The 23,203-nt window shown below is 41.8% G+C and overlaps 2 protein-coding genes across 4 annotated transcripts in view; one reads left to right on the forward strand and one right to left on the reverse strand.

Annotated features, from left to right (window-relative positions):
* Positions 1 to 23,203, reverse strand: part of PLCH1 (phospholipase C eta 1) — a 174,856-nt gene that overhangs the window by 147,261 nt on the left and 4,392 nt on the right. The window lies entirely within an intron of this gene.
* On the forward strand, positions 2,671 to 3,049 carry LOC118005575 (40S ribosomal protein S29-like). Its single transcript, XM_034997548.1, has one exon. It carries the CDS (start codon positions 2,770 to 2,772, stop codon positions 2,938 to 2,940), a length of 171 nt encoding a protein of 56 aa, XP_034853439.1. The 5' UTR covers positions 2,671 to 2,769; the 3' UTR covers positions 2,941 to 3,049.

Raw genomic sequence — 23,203 nt, forward strand, 5'->3', positions numbered from 1 at the left:
CTGCTTCTCCCTCTCCCACTCCCCGTTTGTGTTCCCTCTCTCGCTGTGTCTTTCTCTGTCAAATAAATAAATAAAATCTTTAAAAAAAAAAAAAAAAAAGTTTATGTAACTAGAAAAATTCACTCAAATTGACATCATGTTTCACTTTAATTCAATCTTAAAGATTACTTATATGGTAAAAGTAATGGAAATCATTTTCATCATTATTTCTATGATGTGCAAAGAAAGACAATCCTGATAGTATGCTGTGCCTTTCAACTTACTCCTATATTCAGCATACAGGAGAGTTTCCAAACATATTAAGACAAAACTCTAAATGGAAAATCCTTCCGACAAACTGCATATTGAGTTAACCAAATCCCCAAATCCTACCCTATTTCTATATAAAAGGTCCTTCTCAGGCTTCGAAAACTCAGCTGTGCTCCGGAAATCTCATCCATGGTCTAATTTATATTTTGAATAAAAAGCAGGCATCAGTGCTGGAACTGTGAACATGACACATTGAAGTTGATACCGTAAACTAGCAACAGTCTCAAGACAGGCTCTCACGTGGAGCACTGACATGATAAAGTTACATCTGAGTAGACGCACATGAATAATGTGAAATGACAGATTAATCTCAGTTGGAAGACAAGTTTAGAAGACATTTCTTGACATGTCATTTATTCTGTCTGACCAGGCAGGAATACTCCTTATAATTCAAGAACAATCTCCATATATTTTAAATTTCTGATCTCCTAACTCATACTTTCAAATGTTCCTCTCATGCTATGGGAGCTGACAGATTCTAAGAACATGATACATTGATTCTGCCTCCATTTTATCTATGCTGAGTACTTAAACCATGTCGTTTTATAAAGCTAATTATTTTCACTACACATGCCTCTCTTTAACTGATACAAATGGGGAATCATTCTGTCCAGATTATTGTAGAAAGTTAAAATACAGCTTTACTCATTATTCAAACTGAATAAGAAATGTTTAAATTAAAACTCACTGTTCATCGGTGTCAAATACAATTTTTAAGCATATCTGCACCCTTGACTTGTAACCCAAGAATATAATGGTTTTGTCACTGACCACTTTATTACAATGCACTTCCAATTCATCAGCATGCAAATTTTACTGTTACAGAAGTATACATTTGCAAGAAAAAAACCACTTTGCCTCATCAGAAATACTTTACGTTTTCATCTCATATTGAAATAGAATATCTCAATTATGTTGTCAAGAGTTCAAATAAACATTTTAACCTAACTAAACATAAAATAAAATAAGAAATGTATCCCATCTTTCACTAGGACTATTCCACTTACCTTAAAATTAGTAGTATGACTCTTACCTTTTTCTGGACTTAAGTTTTTATATACTTCAAGGTCTGCCATTAAATTTAATATTGTTACACATTATTGGCAAGAGCAGTCAAATTTCTTTCTAAAGGCAAAGCCTTTTTCTGATACACATCTCCAAAAAGGAAAAGAAAAAAAAAAAAGGCAAAGAAATCCTCAGCAGCCCCAAGAACTTGGCTCATGCTGCCCTTTATGGCATGATGAGATCTTCACAATTCAGGCTTTACAGTGTGGAGAAAATAAATCCGTGAGATATGATTATAGAACTTTGTCCCAAAGTGAAAAGCACAGCCAGATAAGAGCACTGGAAGCATCTGCTCAGGGCTGCTGCTATTGTAGGAGTGCAGGCGCTGTGGCTAGTTTGGGTATGAGACGTGCATGCTTAGTGCAGGGCTTAAAACCCTCCAGGCATTATGCACATTTAATGTCTGGGAAGTGTAGTTCTTTAGCCTTCAAAGAAACCCTCCTCACCTACAGAGGCCATTGAGAAACACTGATTACCATGGTAGTGACGCAGGCTGAATGCAGAAAATGAACATGCACACACACAGAGACACACAGAAGCGCGCACACAGACACGCACACTCTCGGAAGCAAACATCACTCCACTGGAGACAAAAACAATCCGTTAAAAAATAAGCTATCTGTGGTCCTCTACACAGTACACTACACTTTGGTGCCAGTCCGGGTAAGCACATATTATTGACAGCACTGATGCTTTTCCTTGATTTTTGTCCTTATTCCACACACAAACATAGCCATGATTATAGAAGAGACTGGAATGTTTCCAATTTAGAATGAAAGAGGTTACAGTTTCCAAATACTTGGGCAGTGATGGCTACTTCTCAGGTAAAAATCACATCCCTGTGGGCAAGTTAAGTAGCAAGAATGGGTCTGAAAAAGCCAGTTTTTAGTGAATGAACCAGCATATTATTAAAGTACAATTTTCCCTAAAATATACAAAAGCATTTATTTGCATGTTTTATCAACTTCTTTAGAGAGATAGGTAGATAGACAAAGAGACAGGGCATGTCTTTCACAAGCAATTTACTGTAGTCTTGCATTTAAGAGTTGTAACTAGGTCTCTCCATCCTGAGCATTAACTCCCTTTCTCCCAGAATTCTCTAATGTCAATGCTTCTTGCCATTTCCTTCTCCCCAGCTTCTGCTGAGCCCCTGACAATCCCAGCACTACCTATTCTGTAAATGTCAGCATTAACCCCTCTACTCCACTCCCATCAGGACCACCCAGCCCAGACCACTAACCCATCCCTCTCCCCTGAGGTATCATGCTCTACCCCACTTCCCATCCACCTGTTTCCCAATTGGCATGCCCCTCATCCAATTTGCAAACCCCACTGTTTACTCTTAAATCCTCCGAGAAATCTGGCCTTTTGCCTCGTTGCATCCGAGAGAGCAAGATGGGTCACCAGCAGCTGTACTGGAACTATCCGAGGAAATTTGGCCAGGGTTTTCATTCTTGCCGCATCTGCTCAAACCGGCACGGTCTGATCCAGAAATACGGCCTCAATATGTGCCGCCAGTGTTTCCGTCAGTACGCGAAGGATATAGGCTTCATTAAGTTGGATTAAGTGAACTTCCTTGAATTGGTCATCCAAGATAACCTACCTTAACTGCAGATATCCAAGATACCTACTTTAATGCCAACTCATTGTACATAAAATAAAAATACTTCAATTATGAAAAAAAAAATCCTCTGAGAAATCTGAATGTCAAAGATGTGTGTGTGAGTATGCATAATTAGGATATCCTTCTTGCAAGACTGCATCAGATATACACACACACACACACACATACATACAGCTATACAAAATAGCAGTTAAGAGATTAGGAGCCCATCTACCTGGGGTTCAAATTCTGACTCTGCCACCAACATCTGTGTGATCTGGGGCAAGTTATTTAAATGGTCTGATCCTTGGTTTCCTTATTTGTACCATAGGCATAATAATAGTTCCCACTTCAAATGTTATTGCAATAATTTAATACGCATAAAGTGCTTAGAATCAATTATTTTGTAGTATCTTTATCATACCATGGTTATTAGTCTTGAAATCCTTTACATCAACCTAGAAATGCAGTGGAGTTCATTGTTTAATCTGAACGAACCAGTACTTTAAATGTAGAGTGGTACCCCCAAATTCGAGGTATCTCAGAAATACCCACTCCTGTTAAAATAGTTCAAATGATTAATACTCCCAGGTAATCTTATACAAAAAGACACTAGTGTTCCCAAGACACAAAATGAGTGCCAAATGATGGGTTTCTAGTTCCTCTGACTTGCCAGAACCAAAGCTACCTGAAAAGCAAAAGGCATCTTTAGTCAACTTCTCACTCAGTCCAGAGAAGAGATGGAGACCCAAGTGCTCCCAAGGGAGACTGGCGAACATCCCCTTCCCTTTTCTTCCAAAGATTCCCCACCACAATCTTGGTGATAACCTAGATAAAAGGTTATCTAAGATAGAGGAAGGGAGCAAACTGTTCCTCCCCCTCCTCATCCACAGGGAGTCTTCTCCCAGTAGGTTCCTCATGCTTCTTGCCCTCTAGCCATCAAAGCTCCCCAGGCTCCTCCCTGGAAAGGCTGACCTATGGCTCAAACATGAAGCCCAACACCACAGCGATGGGCAGTTCCTCAGGTTTATCCTGAATGGCAGGGTGAGCAAGCAGGTGGACGAGCCTTTAGAAAGCAGGCATGGGCCCTGAATATGCGTTTGACCACCAAGGAAAACTCATGGATTTTTGAGAATCCAGAAATATCTACACCATATTATATATCCAATTCTTCAGCGGCAGCAAGTAATTCTCTGTGCAGCCCATTGGAAAGACTCATACTGAAACACCTATTCTAGGGTTGGCAGAGACACTGGATGACTGACACGTCACCCCTAGTTACTCCCCAGAGTTCTCCCAGCAGAAGGTCATGTATAATGTCAAGTCTAGGTCAACAGGCTTTCGGGGTCAAAGGAAGCACCGGATCACCTCAACAACCACATAGCTTTGGAATGTTTCACTTCTTACCTGAAATCCTCACTTGAAAAGATTGGGCTTTTTCCAGAGTAGTTCTAGCACAGTACTTGGCATATATAATAGGTATCTCATAACCCCTCATTAGCTGTCTCTATTTCTAACCATTAGGCCTACCAGGGAATTATCTTCCACCAATCAGGTAAAAGAGAAAAGTGTCTCCGAGTTCAGCTTGTCAATTTACAATGAGTGAAGGACTTTAACCTAAAGCCATCTGACAGCAATGCCCTTACCTTTCACACCTGAGTTCTACTTCTGATTTCTCACAGACACATCACAGAGTACCAGGCTACGGCATGGGCTTCAGAGTCAGATGGAAGAAAATCTAAGTCCCAGCTTTGTCCCTCATTCACTGCATGATCTTGGGGAAGTTTATGGGTAGGGTGGCCAGATAAAACAGAACACCCAGGTAAGTCTGAATTTCAGATAAACTTCAAATAATTTTTTAGTGTAAGTATGTCCCATGCAATATTTCCTGTACTTTTATTTGTTAAATCTGGCAACCCAACAGAAGCGGGCCTCTCTAAGCCTAAAGAGCCTCATGTGGAGGGAGACTGCAGACCCACCTCATAGGCTATTTCTGAAGAGTAAATGAGCTAGTATAGGGCCAAGAGCCGCCTCCCAGGACCTGGACAAATAAGCATTCAAAATCCAGAAGTTAAGTGAATGGCCACTCCAATCACTGGTTGGATAGAACTTTATTTAATCAAGTCACATGCTGAGGAGGTGATACACTATACCATCTCCAGACATATCTTAATCTCACCAGTTACGTAATTCCAAAATGAGACCAATTCAGGGCACACGTCTGCCCCGAGACCCCCAAGTCCAATTAGAAAACCTACTGACACAAACATGGGAGCCACATCGCTTTGTGAGGCAATTATTATAAAAGCTACCATTTACCAAACACTGTAAACATTACCTTCTCTAATCTTCAAGAAAATTCTGCAAGGAGATATATTAGTACTCATATTTTAAATTTAGATAAGGAAACAGATTCAAGTTGGACACGATGTCCAAGACTGCACAGCTGTGCTAGAACCAGGCTTCAAACTCAAGCTAACTCCAGGGTCCAGATCCTTCCCATCGGCTCTATGCTTCGGGTCATGAAAACCATCTACAAGATTTCAGACTGAACTTCAGAATTCCTCACTCTTCCCAGTTAGAGAATATTCCCACAATGGCAGAAGCTGTTAGGGCCTCTGGCTTGGGAACACAGAGAGGCTGAGTAAGCAAAATTGTCTGGAAAACCATAATCTCAAATTAGCCATTCAATTTTTAAAGCACAGTCACAGTTTTATGTGCATTCGAAGTAGTACAAAAGCTAGAGGTGAGCAGAAGTAACTTCACGGTGAAAGAGCCTCTGGGTGGTGCCCAACCACACCCTTCCACAGACCCTGTCCTCCAGCCCCTTAACTCAAAGCGCCTCAGTAACTTAGTGAGGAGTTGATTTCACAGGACCTTACACACACTGCTGATAAATTGTAAATTAAGAGCATAAATTTTAATAAAGCCATCAGAAATATAAAAATGTATATACAAGAATATTTCATTAGTACTAGTTATTACAATTACTGCCAACAATCTAAGTGCCAGTCAACAGGGAATGATTAATAAAATATGCATTCATATTTTAGAATACTATCTAGCCATTAACAATGTTTGAGACATTGCCATTACCTGGAGAATGTCTGACATTCTATATGAAAAAAAGGATACAAACTAAATACACAATATTTTAATTATGTAAAATATTTGTGTATAGAAAGAGAATGAAGGACTAGAAAAATATATGAAAAAGATTAACAATGGGATCTCTAGGTATCTTTCTTATGAAATTTAACTATATTTTAATTTTTTAGAACTAGCATTTACTTCTTTTATTCAGGGGGGAAAAAAATACCATTTTTTAAAGTCTAGCCAGTTTAGTAATTCTCAACTAGGGAGGAAATAATCCCTTCCCATTGGTGTATTGAAATGATGGAGAACTTCATTTGAGAATTACTGACATTTATGAAGCACTGACTATATTTCAGACACCTCTCCTAGCATTGTACATACTTTATTTAATCCTTACAATGCCCATATGAGTGAATTAAGTATAATCCTTTTAGTTTCCAATGTAGAAACTGAGGCAGAGGGAAGTCAAGTAACTTCCTTGAGCTGGCCCAGCAAATGAGTGATAGACCTGAAATTTGAATACCCACAGTCTGTCTTCAGGGCCAGTGTTCTTCACCAGATAAGATAGTCTGGAGATCTTGAGCATGTCATTTATATCCTGCAATCTATTTTTTTATCTGAAAGCCTCGTAGAGCACCAAAGAGAATTACTAGAGCTTAATTCCTTTTATGAAATTCCACAGTGCCCTCAACTACACAGGAAACCCCAAATCCTCAATATACTATAGCAAAATCACCAATGTAACTACACAGACAGATGAAACCCCAACAAGAATCCTACACATACTTGCAAAATCAACGAGCTCCAGGGAGAGACATGCTCTCAGGATGAGCAAGCACATTGGCTTTCATAAAACAGAGGGTATCTACCTATCCGCTGTGGCATTGTTCTGTCTGAGCCTCCCTTCTTCACCCCAAGCTGGTTCAGGTCATTCTGGGGACACTGGGCACCAGTCCTTCATCAAAATCCCCTGACCACTCAGGGCTATCTGTATTTACTAGCCCTCCCGAGCAGTATCTGGCCCTGAAGTAAGTGCAGCACCATCCAATTACTTGGTCTATGTGAATCACAGAGATGAAAGAAGAACAGCTCGCTGAAGGGTAGAGACTTTTGCCCCTGAGTTTCTGTGGGATAGCACCGGAAATCTCCTCTCAGTTTATATTTACAATGGACTCAACTCACTAGATGAAAGCTGCTGCAGTCATTGCAGACCTGAGGATAAATGGATTAAAAACAGTAAGGCTCATGTATCAACTCAAACACACCAGCACGGAACACACCTATAGCCTATTCATCACCAATGCATTTAAGGAAATCACTATCATAGGAAGCTCCGAAACCCCTGTCAGGACTATCCCAGAAAATTGCTAGAACTTTTGCATCAAGTGCCATGGAACAAAACCAAACACTACCGTGAGTTCATTTTCAAAGAAAAAGTTAAGCACTCCTCAAAGGTGTATGCAATGTACTTAAATGCCCAATGGCAGAAATCATGATAACCTTGCCACTCCTGCATGGTCCTTTATAGTTTACCCCGTACAAAGTCCTCTCAGGAACAGATGCCTCCGTGAACCTGACAACAACTGTATGAAGTGGGCAGAAGCACCACGATCATCTGGCCCCCATAGATGAGGAAGCTGAGCCTCGGAGACTCTTCATGACTTGCCCAAGATCATAAAACTAATGCTGTACAACAGTGCAGGGGCTGGGGGTCACCTGAAACTGGGCTTTCTAATCCAGTGTTCTTCCCACACACCTTCTATACACGCTTAACATTATTGCCAGCAAGAACTAACTGCTAGCCAACAGAGTATAACCAGGAACTGTAAACCCAGTGTACTACAAAAATGCCACCTGAGAACCAAGGAAGAGCTGGAGGGGTACAGGTTTCTCTCCAATGACTGCTAAACTATGCTGAGAATGTCGGATCAAGGGTTCTATCTAGACAGCAGGCTCACCATGGCTGGTTCATTCATCGCTGGAGAGAGAGCACTACATATTCTAATGATATGGAACATGTCCTATAGATCACACATGCTTGTCAAATAAACCAGTTTGGCCTCCTCCTCCATTAAAAACTTGACACGCATCAGTGGGCAGTAATTGCTACACATTTTTAAGCATCCGAATCCCAAAACAAACTAAGCATTACCCATATTAAATACTGCTATGTTCCACAGGACAAAGATGAGCCACTCTTTGGCCGACTGCCTCTTTGAAATGATGCTTCCTTGATGATTTATTGATCTCCCCTTCAAGACCCTTGGCATTAAAATTAAAAGTTCTCATTTTTTTTTGAAAGATGACTATCGGTCGTGTCGCTTTAAATTTTATAGGTTAGCATAAAATTTCACAGGCACATCACTATCAGTTTGATGGAGATGTCAATATAATTCAAAATACGATCCTTGGTCGGCTCAGAGCTTGATGTCAGCTGGAGCCAACCACACAAACAACGGAGACCTCCCAGGCAAAATTTTATGCGCAGGCCTTGTTATAAACCCAGGAGCTCACCCCCAGTGACACTTGGAGCACCCAAGAGGCTTTCGGTAGAGACTGGGAAAATGTGAACATTCAGTTGACATTTGAGTGGCGTGAACACATATCCAGATATAAATAAAGGTATCCAGACTTTATAAATCAGCATCAATTGCTTTAGGTATCTACCATCAGTTCTGATCCGTGTTAATTATAACATCAACAGAGGAGAATTAACCAGAGATAGGTAGGCACATGGGAATCTCTAATAGTTGTTGACTACGACATATACTCAAACAAGTATCTTCTCTCGGGGCTGAAGCTTTAATTAAATGCTCAAAACTTAAGGAGTGACATATTCAAACTCCCCCATAGCACTCAGGAGGCACTTGTACCCTTGAACAGAGGAGCCCATTGACCGCCCCGCCTTGGGAGGAGGGGCTGGACAGAGGGAGCCTAAGAGTCCAGAATAAACCTGAAGTACTTGTACTCTCCAGCACTCCAGCTAAAGCAGGACTGTTTGCTTATGTAATAACCGTGCTTCTGCATAGCTGATATTTTCATGGATGGCATTTCACATGCCTTCATCTGACATCTCTGGGTTTAATAAAAAAGTAAATGATATTATCTGCCCAGGCTTGGCTTGGTTTATAGTCAGTTAAAAAGGGATTACAGTATGTGCATTCAAATGGGAGGCACGCGTGGTTATCATAATACAAACCCCCTTATCTGGTAATCCTGAAGCCCAGAACAATGCATATACAGATTGGTTCCATGGGGAGTGCAAACACGAAGATAACCATGGAAGAGAAGAGTGGGGGAAAGGGGAGAAGGAGATTCTAGATGATGAGACAACCTCCCTCTAAACAAAGCTCTGCTGAGTACAGAGTGGAGAACAACTCATAGTCCCTGACTGCAGTCAGACAACAGCTCAGGCCAAAGAGCCACATCTCCAGAAAGTCTCCCAGGCCAGCCAAAGCCAAGGCCTGGCTAGGGACGGACCAAACTGCAAGGCTCATTTCTGCACAGCGAGCTGACTCCAGCCCCAGCCGCCTTCAGGGTTGTTTCCCTTTGTGCAGCTGATCAGAGACTCTCCTGAGAAGGGGAAACGGGTTTCAGGGAGAATTGGATGGCCATAAACCAGTAAGGACAGGAAGGAGATGGGCTCCTCTGAAAATCTAATCCTGTAGTGTCTGGGGAGGACATTTTAATAACAAAAAATGACCTTTAGGGCAAGGATGACTTTAAATGACCTAGGCAGGGAGATACCAGCCCTCTTTCTGGAAGAAAACGGAGGAAAGGACCATACTGGCTCCTCTGGTAACAATTTTCAATCTGTCACAGTGCAAGTTCTATCACAACAGTCTAAGTTCCTAACCTAAATTACTCTACAAAAATGAAAAATCGAGTCCTTTGTCACTTTCTGGATGAGATAGAGAGTGGTCATCCTCCGCAACTTCAACAGTGCATCTTCCACGTCCTCTTTCGCAGGCCCTGTTCAAGTCAAGTGATTCTACTTCTTTAGCCTTTCTCCTCGTCTTATTTTTCCCAACAACAACCCTAGCTTATTAATTTTGTTTCTGCCTAATAGCCATCCTATGTAGACGGGACACAGCCACAGGGAGGACGACTATGTAAACTCCTGAGAACAGTAACAGTGAATGTCCTGTTCACAGATGCCTTCCCGGGGCCTAGAATGCACCAGGCCCAGTAATGAGCATCAAGAAGGTCTGAGAGCAGGAAGACCCACCCAAACACAGAAACTCAGATTCCAGATAGTTCTCCAACTCCCAGCTGAAGACTCTGGGAATGAAGCAGGACCTTAAATCCCAAAGGACAACAGAAGGACTCCCAAAACTGGGAGCATGAAGAAAACCAGGTGCTGCGATTGGGATATAGGGTTGAATGAGGGAGCGGCCATAGGCAGACTTTTCTCTTGATTTCTCTATAAATCTGAGAGAAGATTAAGATGAAAACTACTCATGGGGGGCGCTTGGGTGGCTCAGTCGTTAAGCGTCTGCCTTCGGCTCAGGTCATGATCCTAGGGTCCTGGGATCGAGCCCCGCATCAGGCTCCCTGCTCCGCGGGAAGCCTGCTTCTCCCTCTCCCACTCCCCCTGCTTGTGTTCCCTCTCTTGTTATGTCTCTGTCTGTCAAATAAATAAAATACAAAAAAAAAAAAAAAAAACTACTCATGGGCAGTTCCCTTGAGACAAAAATTATCGACTTACTAAGGTTTTCCAAATGGCCCTCTGGTGAACACTTTAGCCTAGCGATTTAGGAAGAAAAAGAGAAACAGCCTGTGGTACCAAAAGATAGTACCAGAAGATGGTACCAGAAGATAGAGTTCCTGAGGAGCAAAGGAGCAAGGACAGTTCCAAATGCACTCCATGCCCCCACAGTGCGGGGAGAGGTGGGGGCATGGAGTAGTTGAAAGCGATGTGACAGCCATCGGATATGGAATCAAAAAGACTGAAGTTCGAATCTCCGTCCCACCAGGTAGCTCAGCAACCTGAGCCGAATTATTTTAAATCCCTCTAAGCCTCAGTTTCCTTATCGACAACACTACCTACAAAATCAGATTGAGAAGTTCCTAGCCCAGTACACAGGTACGCTAGGCAGAACTGGCTACATAATCTCCGGGTCCAGTGCAAAATGAAAATATGAGGCTTTTTTCAAAAATAAAGAATTTCAAGGTGGCAATGGCAAAACATTAAAGCAAGCACAGATCACACACGTGCCAGGCCAGCCCCAACTCTAGTCTTTATGCTGCCACAACCTTTTCTCCGTGTTTGCTAGTTTCCTACCCTCAGGTCTGTTTCCCTGTAGAGATCAGATTTAAAAAAAAAAAAAAAAAATTCAAAAATAAAGGACCTTAAAAAAAATTTAAAGGGCCTTATCAGTTTTAAATTTACTTATGTTGATCACTGTGCCATGATCATATAAGGTAATGTCCTTATTCTTAGAACATATACACTGAGGTATTTAGGGGCAGAGGACCATGAGGTATGTAATTTATTCTCAAATTATTCAGAAAAAGTAATTTTGTGCATGCGTGTGTGTGTAAGGAGTGAGTGTGCAAGTTTGTAATGATAAAGCAAATGATGTAAAAGTTAACAGTAAGTAAATCTGGGTAAAGGTATATGAAGTTTCTCTGTTGTATTCTTATTCTTGCAGCTTTTCTGTGAGGATAAAATTATATCCAAAGAAAAAGTGTCCATCACATAAAGGCCCCATGTGAGCTTGGGGGGAGTAGAGAGGGAGGAGGAGAGTAACAGCAAAGGAGAGGCAAGGCTGTAAACTCTATACAGACAGGGACCATTTCTACTTTGTCAACTTGCCGAATTCCCAGCATAGAACCTAGGTCAGCAAACATTTAAGGCAGGAAGCAGAAAAGGAAGCAACATCCTGTGCTCAAACGAGCTTGGGGAGTAAGGACCCGGGGCAGGAACAGCTGGTTGATAGCTACACCAGCACTTGAGAACAAGGGAGCTGCCTCCATTTAGCATGAGACCAAGAACTGCGTGAATACAGGCACACAACATGGCACGGTAGTTACCGCACCCTGCACCAGAGACTTGGTTCTTACCATTTGCTGACAGTTCAGGCAAACTCACCTAAGGCCCACCATTTCACCTTCCCAGGCCTTAGGATCCTCACTGACAGAATGTAGGAGGTTACTAATTCACTCACTTACTGGACGTCTCTTACATGCCGGGCCTTAGAGTCATGTTCCCTGTTCTCTAGAGCTTTCATTCTAGAAGGATCTCACAAACTGGCTGTGTTAAATAATTTCCTTGAGGTCCCTGAAGTCTTTTCCAGCCCTGAAAATTCTATACAACAATTCCAGGGCTTTTAGTTCCAAAATAGCATGAATATTACGGTATAACCACTCTCTAAAGTACTCCTAGAAAAATGCATACTCTCCTAAAGGTGAAAATATATTCAAGATGGCCTATGTTTAACTTTTTTTAAAAAACATACACATGGGCAGTGAAATGCTTGGGAGCATACACAAATAAGCCTTCTGCCGATAATCAAGTTGATTTTTGGCTGCCAAAATTCTTGTTCCTTGACCAGGTATACAAATAGTAAGAATTTAAAAATCTAATAAAGCTCTGTAGCTAAAAAAAAAAAAAAAATTACACAACATAGAAATACTTTTTAAAGCCATAAATTTATCAGTGAGAAAGTAACTATGAAGTGTAGATTAATGATTAGTATTAAAATGAAAACATCAAAAGTATTTTAATTTTCTGCTTCATTAGTTCTCCTCATTCACAGTCAACTAGCACAAAAACGGTTACAAAGGCTAATTTTGTTAAAGACCTTGGAGAAAAGAGGAAAGAACTGCTCCTTCATGAATACTAAAGATGATAAAATAAGAAACCAGTAACATTTTATCACTTTACATAAATTAACCTAATTTAGAAATAAGTTAGTACTATACTTTATGCAGAACTGGTTATGTATCCAAGAAAAAATGTTGTATTACTAGTATCATGGTACCTATAGTTGCCAGATATTAAACATCTGCACTGATTTATATAATTTAGGACAAATGGTAAGGGATAGGGGATCAAAAATATAATTAAAGATTCAGAATAAGAGGCTTATGAGAATATTATTTCCCAGATGGATTTTCAGGAGCTATAATAGGAGCATCCATGTATGAAAGTTGGAATCAAACACAAGCTGCAAGTTGAGATACTAAATATTTGTCCTTCAAAAACCATCCTCCTGACACGGACATAATTCAACAAAGATCTGGATACTCCGTTATTTTCTGGTAGATGCAAAGAGGGCCCACCTTAACAAGTTAACTTCCACAACTAAAGGCCATTCATCTGTGGTTGTTACAGAGCAGCAGTCTTAAAAGCTTTATCCTTAGAAATGAAGAATGTTCTAAATGTCCTTTGGATTCACGGAATCAACACTTCACCAGATAGTAAATTACCAGATAGTGAAATCATTACTTGATCTAAATGCTACATGGATTATATTACTCTGTTTGTAAAGTTCAGCACCTGGCTCCCCACAGAGACTTCATAATCATTTATTAGCTATGAAGACACACACAAAAGTCAGTTGGAGGCCACCAGTTGGGGAGAGTCCTGTGTCATGGAACCCTGCTGCCCTCAGCGATGGGCCAAACAGGGCCAATGCCCAGAACATTCTGCCCTATAGCAGTTCTGCAATGAATATCTTCATACTCACCTGGCCAATACACAGAGGCTTTGAAATGCTTTCAGGTAAAATTCCTTTTATGTCACAATATTCCAATGCTATAAAGATCTAACCATTTCCAATAATCAGAAAATGCAGAGATTTACAAGATTTATCCCACAGAAAATCCGCTTAGCATTTCAGAATACTTAGCTCAGATCATAAAGGCTGGCTGAGGTGGAATGGTAAAAGGTTGGCATTTAGAATTAACTCTGCCAATAGGTGATTGGTAAGAGTATACACCCCAGTCACCTTCTTATCTATAAAAGGAGACCGGTTTTAGGCAGAGGTTTACATCAGATTACTTTGAAATGTGGTAAAAACTAGGACTGTGTTCATAGAAGGAGGCACAAATGTATACGTATATACATAAAAGTGTTCTGAATAATGTTCAGTGATTTCACTAATGTCCTAAAGTCCAGTTACGGGTTCGGTTTGGAATCCTTCAATCAGATGGCTTCCCAAGTCCTTTCTAGTTCTAATACGTCATGCATCATTGCAGACCAGGGTACTGTTTATGTCCTTAGCTATACCTTCCTAGGTTTTAGACAAAGGAGGTTCACATTTTTAAGTCCATTCTACAAAGCAAATTACCTGGGCATTTATAGCCCTCCTGTCTCCCACTTGGAAATCTGAGCACTGGGATAGCATCTGGGGTCTCTGTCTTTAGCTATTCCCCTCACACACAAGTTTCTACCCTCTAAATGTGTTGTTTGGTGGGAAACAGTTCTTCTCTTTCCCCTAACTGCCTCCCTGTCCTACCTGTTCCTTGGAGGTAGGAACCAATCCCTCATGCTCAAGTGCTCACACCGAAGCCCGTGGATCTCTCAGAGAAGTGGTGCTTACACTTCAGAGTGTCTACAAACCACCTGGGAATCTTGTTCAAATGCAGATTCCAATTCAGTAAGTACCCCGTGCGACTCAAGAGTCTGCATTTCCACATGCTCCCAAGGACCACTCCAGTTCATACCAGTTCCCAGCCCCCACACGCAGTACCCTAATAGCCCTTCTCAGGCTGAAGGCAACTCACATCGGTGCCTCTGTGGAGTCCTTTAGTGGCCTCTAAAGGGTCTTGAAGCTCTCCTAAAACACTCAAACCCACACCCTGAGTTGCTTTAAAAGAAACAAGTTTGTATAACACATCATTGTATCACAATAGAGAAAACCCGGATTTCAGAGGCTGACAAACCTGGTTTGAACACCATCATCTAACAATGTGTTTTGTGGCAAATTATTGACCGTGAAACTGTCTTGTTGAAAGACTCAAGAGAGGTAAGCTGGTAAAGCAACCACATTGCCAATCCTAGTGGCGACTTTGATTCAGGATCAAGCCTAAAATTTGCTGATGGTGCCCCAAGAATATGCCAATGTAGAATCCCACTGATTCTGGGCGCCTGGGTGGCTCAGTCGGTTAAGCGACTGCCTTCGGCTCGGGTCATGATCCTGGAGTCCCGGGATCGAGTCCCACATCGGGCTCCCTGCTCTGCGGGGAGCCTGCTTCTCCCTCTCCCCCTCCCCCTGCTTGTGTTCGCTCTCTCGCTGTGTCTCTCTCTGTCAAATAAATAAATAAAATCTTTAAAAAAAAAAAAAAAGAATCCCACTGATTCTTCCTGACTAGGTCTAAACTGGGTTATCTTAACATCAGCCCCAAATTCCTGTGTCCCCCATACAACCCCATGTGCAAAGAAGGAGGTATCACGCAACATAAGAGTAATCTAAGACAAGATTTCTCCTTTCTAACTCTGAAACTTCTAGAAATAACAAAGGGGTCCTGAGCATTAGTTTTCTCACATGCAGAGTGATGGGGGTAGAACAGATGTCTGACGAAGTTTGCCTTCTACAATAAAATGTGAGCGATTCTCTTAAGTCTCTAGGTTCCCCTTTCGCCAAGGTAGACCTACAAACCATTTTAATGACACTCAGGGTTACCTCTGATGTACTCCAAATGATGGTACTGTTCCCCCAATTCCTGTGTTTCATGTTTATTTCTGTATCAATTCTTAAATTATCCTGCTGTGAACTGTGTAGTCCCCATCATGGATTAATCAAAACAAAACACCATTTTTATGTTCTTTGTTGCCTTCCCGAAGTATTTCTGTTCACCACCAGGAGGCCGTGGATAACATTGTGAGATCAGTTAATGCTCAAAGGTTTATCTTTGTTTCATGTAAGAGATCTATTGACTATGAGACAAACCACATTTTAAGGACACTAAGAATGCATGATATTAAAAAGAATATGAGGGGCGCCTGGGTGGCTTAGATGGTTAAGCGTCAGCCTTCGGCTCAGGTCATGAGCTCAGTCCTGAGATCAAGCCCCACGTCCGGCTCCTAGCTCAGCGGGGAGTCTGCTTCTCCCTCTCCCTCTGCCTCTCCCCCTGCTTGTGCTCTGTCTCTGTCTCTCTCAAATGAATAAATAAAATCTTTAAAAATAAATAAATAAACAAATAGGAAACCTGTTAGGAAAGAAAATACTGATATGAAGGTGAGCATATCACTTGCCCCCCAATCTGCATAAAAATCAAGGTTTTCATATAAACTAATACCTGATGTAGTTTACTGATCGATGTTTTAGTCAATCAGCAACCTTAGCTCACCGATTCTCACCCCTCCCAGTGCATCAAAACCACTTAAAGATAAACATATAGAGCTATAGAGGTATAGATATATGTATACAGATAAAAATGTAGATATACGGAATGAATGAATGAGGAAGACATCTGGGTCCCACACCCAAGAGATTATTTTACCGGACTGGAGTAGAGCCCAACCATCAGTATTCTTTAAGCACCCCAGAAGATTCTAATGTATAAACAGAGTTGAGAATTGCTACTTAATCTTTGGTTGTTAAATCATTTTAAGAAAGTGCAGGCATAAAACACGTGCTGAGGGGCGCCTGGCTGGCTCAGCCGGTAGAGCATGCGTGCGACTCTTGATCTCAGGGTTGTGAGTTCAAGCCCCACGTTGGGCAGAGAGCTTGCTTAAAATAAACAAATAAAATAAAATGAAACACATACTGAGATTATCGATTGTTTTCCCTGTTTCTCTGGTCTTTTCTGTACTCTCCAACTTTCCTACAGTGAGCCTGTATTGCTATCATCATAAAAATAAAGTGAAAAAAAATTTTTTTAAGAAAACCAGCACCCACAAAATCCCAAGCATAAATGACCCTTCTCCATTTTCCTGCTTCCTCTATACTCACACTATTTGTATCCAGACTCCTCTTTTTTTTTTTTTTGATTTTATTTATTTATTTGAGAGAGAGAGACTGAGAGAGAGAAAGCACATGAGAGGGGGGAGGGTCAGAGGGAGAAGCAGACTCCCCGCTGAGCAGGGAGCCCCATGCGGGACTCGATCCTGGGACTCCAGGATCATGACCTGAGCCGAAGGCAGTCGCTTAACCAACTGAGCCACCCAGGCGCCCTGTATCCAGACTCTTCTTATTAGATGCCCCTCTTCCCATACTTTTAAGATTTAGTACAGTATAGGCTATCATAGAAAATAACCATTATCAAACTCATGAATTCTGTGGCTCTGTTGAGACAATATGTATTTGTCACCTTAAGTCTGGGGTTTTCAACCCACCAGAATCTAACTGGCTGCCCATTGGCATCGCCCAGGGAGTTCTAAAACTTCTCCCACACCTTGGCCACACCCCAGACAATTAGATCAGAATCTCGGAGGGCGCGGACAACAGTTTTATATCCTCAGGTGATTCCAATGTGCAGCCGAGGCTGGGAGAACCACTGGCTTTAAGAGTTAATTAATACAGGGGCACCTGGGTGGCTCAGTCGTTAAGCGTCTGCCTTCGGCTCGGGTCATGATGGTCCCAGGGTCCTGGGATCGAGCCCTGCATCGGGCTCCCTGCTCAGCGGAAGGCCTGCTTCTCCCTCTCCCACTCCCCCTGCTTGTGTTCCCTCTCTCGCTGTGTCTCTCTCTGTCAAATAAATAAATAAAATCTTTAAAAAAAAAAAGAGTTAATTAATACAAGCCTCCACAGCCAGAGATAAGCTCCTGCCAGCTTAAAAGCACAATACCTTGAAATTCTGACACTGGTGTAATTTCAAAGAATGGTCATTTGTGAATATCCATCGATGTTCAATTGCAAGTTGGCAAGGAATAAAAATAGGCACTAGATAATAAATGTGTTCACTGTTCTCCCTTTTAATTGGGCATAAGTCGCCATCTTTTATATTTAAATACGAAAAATCCTAAGAACACTGTGATATGTCACATATTCTGACCAGGATCAGAAATGGGCAAAACAAAATTGGACAAAAAATGTTTTCTCAAATTCTACATTTATCTTACCCAGGTAGGTGTTATTTCTGAGTGACTTTGCTACCTGGAAGTCAGGAGTGTGTACTCTTCTATTGCTTGGGATTCTTAGATGAAACACCTAGATGCTGACCATTTTTCTTGTTTGTAAATCTGAAATAAAAGTGCATTTCCTTAAGTTTTAAAGAAGCCCAATGCTGTTTGATTATTCTTCTCATGTACCCCAGGCCTCCTATCCTCCTCTTTTACGGAGAAAACTGGTGCTTTTGTTTTGGTGCAGGTCTATTCTATGCTCTTCTGGGGTAAGAATTAGTTCACAGACAACACTCACTTCTGTGGACTGAAGATTTTTCAGACACAGGCAGCAGAGAATTTTAATCGTATGCAAAATACCGCAATTAGGCAGGTTTTACTGATAGTGTTATTTTAATGAGTGAAACCTCCATATAAACTCAACACACATATAACCAATGTGGAAATTCTGGAAAGTAGTATTAAATGAATTCAAAAAGTCTAAAATTCTTTTAAAGAAATGAGTTTGTCCTTTTCCATTTCAAGGCATTATACATTTGTAATCATCTTTTCTAAAGCACACTAGGATTCTCAGCAGAAGTGGCCTTTTCCTTCTCAATCTCAGGAAGGGATGGTTTATGGGTATTCTTTTGTTCTCCACGGCAAAAGCATGAGTGAAGGAAAGAAGAGGGTCTGCGGCCAAAGAACGGATACATTCCACAGCACAAAGATTAAAAGCCAAGCTTAGAGTGCAAAAATACTGAAAGGGTAGATGGTTCTTATCTCCCCTATTAAATGAGCGAATTCATTCAGCAGTATTTTACTGAGCACCTACTATAATGCATGCAATGCACTCTACTATGTACTAAAAACAGAAGTCAGAAAAGTCTCTATTCTCCTGGAACTTAGCGGGAATGGGGGGACAGAAATTAAACTGGTTTTCATGAAACTGTTTTATTACAACAGTGATGAGGCAGTGAGACAGCAGTGTAGGGTGACAGGAGAGCCTAAAACAGGGGCCTGACGTAGGCAAGGAAGTGAGAAGAGGCTTCTCTGCAGAAAGGACCTTTACTCTGGGGTCTGAAGGACAAGTTGAAAGCCAGACAAGGGAAGAAGAAGTTTTGGAAGCAAGGAATGCAAAGGTCAGCATAGCTAGGGCCTAATGAGGGAGGGGAAGAGCAAGCTGAGGCTGGCGAGGCTGAGGGGCACCAGGGAGGGAATTCTGCCTCAGGTGTGTTGAGTCTGAGGACCTGGTCCTCACCACATCAGTGGTGTCCAGTGAGAGGGTGGACATCAGGGCATGGAACACCAAGGGGCCCTCTAAGCCAGGGGGCGCTGTTGGGAGTTACCAGCGTGTGGACAGGAGCTGAAGCTGTGGGAGGGTGAAACCACTTCACACTAGGCCACGAGCCTTAAATATGAAATCTGAACATCCCTTTGACACCAAGAGTTTGCACTCGTAATAACCTCAGACATACTTGCTGAGAGAAACGAGTCCTAAGAAAATATAAAGTATCACAGGTCCATTGGGATGACTTTTCATTTACACAGTATGAAGGGACAAACTGCGTTTTTTTAACCTCTGTTTTGATAAATGTGAAATAGGAAGGTTTTGTGACTACAAATGCAGTCACTAATAATGATTACTGTGGTCCAAGAAAAAAAACCTGGATCTTTTGTGCAACTAAATTAAATAATTACGTTGCCCTGAAAGAACCCTGAATCTACTCATGGAAAGACATTTCATCCTCCCATCAATCTCTGTGCATATATTAGGCACAGAGTAGGAAAAGACAATTGGGAAAATGAGAGAGCAGGGGAAAATTAATTATAATTATGTAAATGCAGCTTAAAGAACAAAGGCTTAAATTTGTAACACAGGTCTATGGGGAAATAATTCTCATGAGCATTTAAAACCTGAGAAGTCTGCAAATCTGAAGGAAACGGTGACTGTTTATTAGACATGTTATTTCTTCTTTCTAATTTAGTAATCAGAAAATTGGTATTCCCAAGCATAAAGGAATAAAACAATCAAGGGCCTTTCTGCTTGGCTGGATTCCCAACAGCCATGGTTTAAGAGAAGGAACTTGAGTCCAACAGGAAGGGCCCGCCACGGATCTCACTTAAAGGCAACAGGCTCATTGCTTCTAACAACTAAAGCTACATAAAGCTTCAAAGACTGAACGTTGTTACTTCTCGTCCATCTGGGCTTCCCAACTATCCAGACCTTCTGTACCATTTTGCGCTCTACCCAGATCTTTTCATCCTCTGTCATTACAGAATGTGAGTGGCCTCAACGTAGAAAGCATGACAAGAAAGAAGATCACAGTGGATTCAATTACCCAGCAAAATCTCCCCATCGTTAGATTCCCGAATGGAGAAAAGAGGCTAAGACATCTCGGCATGGACTTACATATATGAGTCTCGATGATTGCTTGGTTCTGATCAATCCAGCTACATAACCTTGCACAAAGCGAGCTCAATGAAGAACACCAGAATCTTTAGAGAAATTAAGTCACCCTAATTCAAAATCTTAGTGGACAAGAACCAGAATGGAGTGGCTCTGGAGGGGTCCAAGGAGAACTATCAGGGGTTAGGGGGATAGCAGTCCATCCATTCAAAGTCACATTCCCTGATCCCCTATTGTGTGTACAGCCTCGAGCCTGGAGTGGCAGGATAGCCCTCTTGAGGACCGAAATCAGAGGAACTACCCCTCACCCCCAGAGACAAGCAGGGTAAGAGCTACCAAAGAATGATTCAGAGATTTCTTTAGGCTTCTGGGAGTCACCCCTATAATAGCCTGAGAAGAAACAAAAGAGACTACAGTCAGTAGATCTGGAAAGAAGAGGCAGAACCTTCACACCGCACCTCGTCCTCCACAGCCCACAGCAGTCTGCAAACTCCTTGTGAACAAACATGGAGATAAGAGAAGGGCGGAGACCAGACAGTTGCCCAAGTGTCCTCGGGGCACGGGAACCACGCCTCAGCCAGAGGGAATTAGGAAGGGACATTGGGTGGGGCTGGAGGGAGACAGCCGGTCCTCTCTGAATCAGAGTCCCTTGGTGAGGGGCCAATTACACATTCACAGAGGATGGACCCAGAGGGAGTCTGGGTCACCTCACCACCACTGACATACAGACCAGGTGCCCAGCTGTGGCGTCTAGAACTTGGCTTCCCCATCTCTCTTCCTTGTACCAAAATCTGAGGAGCCAGGCCTGAATTCCTCCTCAAGGGGAAGATGTACAGCAGAGCCCCCTGAGCCTCCACCCTCAACCCCCAACAGGCAGCTCAGGCCTGTGCTAGGGGTCAGGAAGGAGATGGGACATAAAGGCGTTTGAGATGAATGTCTTAAATTAGATTAGACCCTCAATAACCAAAAAGTAGCCAGAAAGTTATAGAATCCACCCAAGATGTTGCAAAGAGTACTTTTAAAATCATTTGTTAGAGAAAAATTAAACAATTTCTTGCTTATGCTACACTCAGTTGAGAATACGCCATAAACCTGCCACAGATGGAATGTCCATCATAGAGAAGGACAAAAAAGAAATGAACCTCAAATTTCAAAACATAAAGTAAATAGCATTTCATTGAGGCTTTCCTTGAGAATTTTTCTCTAAGCGCAGGAAATGAAAGAACAGCACATGTTCCCAAAAAGCTATAGAATCATTTTGTTTCACACCAGCTCATATTAAAGGTTATTTCCTTTGTGTTATAACTAGTACATAAGTAGCCACTTTTGTAAGGCTGGCTGTAATTTGTCTCATACAATGGGAAGAGGGAAGTGCATAAATCAATTTGGTCAGTTAATTCACAGCAAATTCTCCAATTACCCTCTGTTTAAAAGTGGGATGAGGAGAGGGGCGCCTGGGTGGCTCAGTCATTAAGTGGCTGCCTCTGACTCGGGTCATGATCCCAGGGTCCTGGGATCGAGCCCCGCATCGGGCTCCTTGCTCGGTGGGAGGCCTGCTTCTCCCTCTCCCACTCCCCCTGCTTGTGTTCCCTCTCGCTGTCTCTCTCTGTCGAATAAATCAATAAAATCTAAAAAAAAAAAAAAAAAAAGAAGAAGAAATTAAGATGCTAAAACATGTACTTTAAAAAAAAAAAAGTGGGATGAGGAGAGAAGGTTAAAAAGAAAATAAAAAGTTTTTAAACACAAGCACTTAGAAAGAAGTGTTTAAGTCATTTGTCCTAAGTCACAGCATTTTGCTGACATGGCAACTTGATCCTAGAGGGAGAAGTCACCCAAAGCAACCCAGCTGGAGGGCAGCCCTGCAAGTTGCCACACCTGGGTCAGGCCACACCTGCTTCTGCCCAGGCCTTCACTGCCACTGGCATATTTGCAAGGTGCACCAGAACATCACAGACCCAAAAGAATACCTCACTAGATGCTTTCTGCCTTGGTGGCCATCCTTTGGGGGTGAAGGATGGGGGAGGGGAGACTTGAGAAGAGGGCTAAAGAGGAATTTACTGGGCGAGGCTGCTTCCAGAATTACTTCTATTACAATTTATAAAATTTAAACGACTCAATACATTTTCTCCCTTATGGTCTACTTTCTTTTTCCCACCCTCTCTCTCAACTCATGCTTGACATTTTTTGCATGCAGTGTTACTCTCCAAGAGATAATACTTTTTTTTAAGTAATCTCTATGCCCAATGTGGAGCCTGAACTCATGACCCCAAGATCAAGCGTTGCATGCTCTACCAACTGAGCCAGTCAGGCGCTCCCAAGAGGTAATACTTTTCATCTTAATGAAGCTTGCAAAATTTTGACTGTCACCGCATTAATAGTAATTCTATGTGTACTAGTATTTTCTGGACCTAGAAGATGTTTATACAATCATTGGATGGAAAAGCTAAGCTCAGTAATAACACTAATATATAAAATCTAGTAATGCCCCCAAACCCCTAAAGCTGCTGCTGAAATCATAACATGTTAATAAAACAGCCTCTTTAATGAGAACCATAATTCACTTCTGCGTAATTTCATTGTCCTTTCATATATACCAGGCAGGATCTGGCATTCTTCCTTCTTTTTCCAGTAAAGATGGAATTCCAGTGTAGGGGGAGTGAACTTTTCCATTCTTCTTTTTTGAATATAAAGACCTTTGTCCCGAAAGCTTGCTTATCAGTCCTAATTA

The sequence above is a fragment of the Mirounga leonina genome, unplaced genomic scaffold (genome assembly GCF_011800145.1).
Source record: "Mirounga leonina isolate KUSES-001 unplaced genomic scaffold, KU_Mleo_1.0 Mir_115, whole genome shotgun sequence".
NCBI lineage: Eukaryota > Metazoa > Chordata > Mammalia > Carnivora > Phocidae > Mirounga > Mirounga leonina.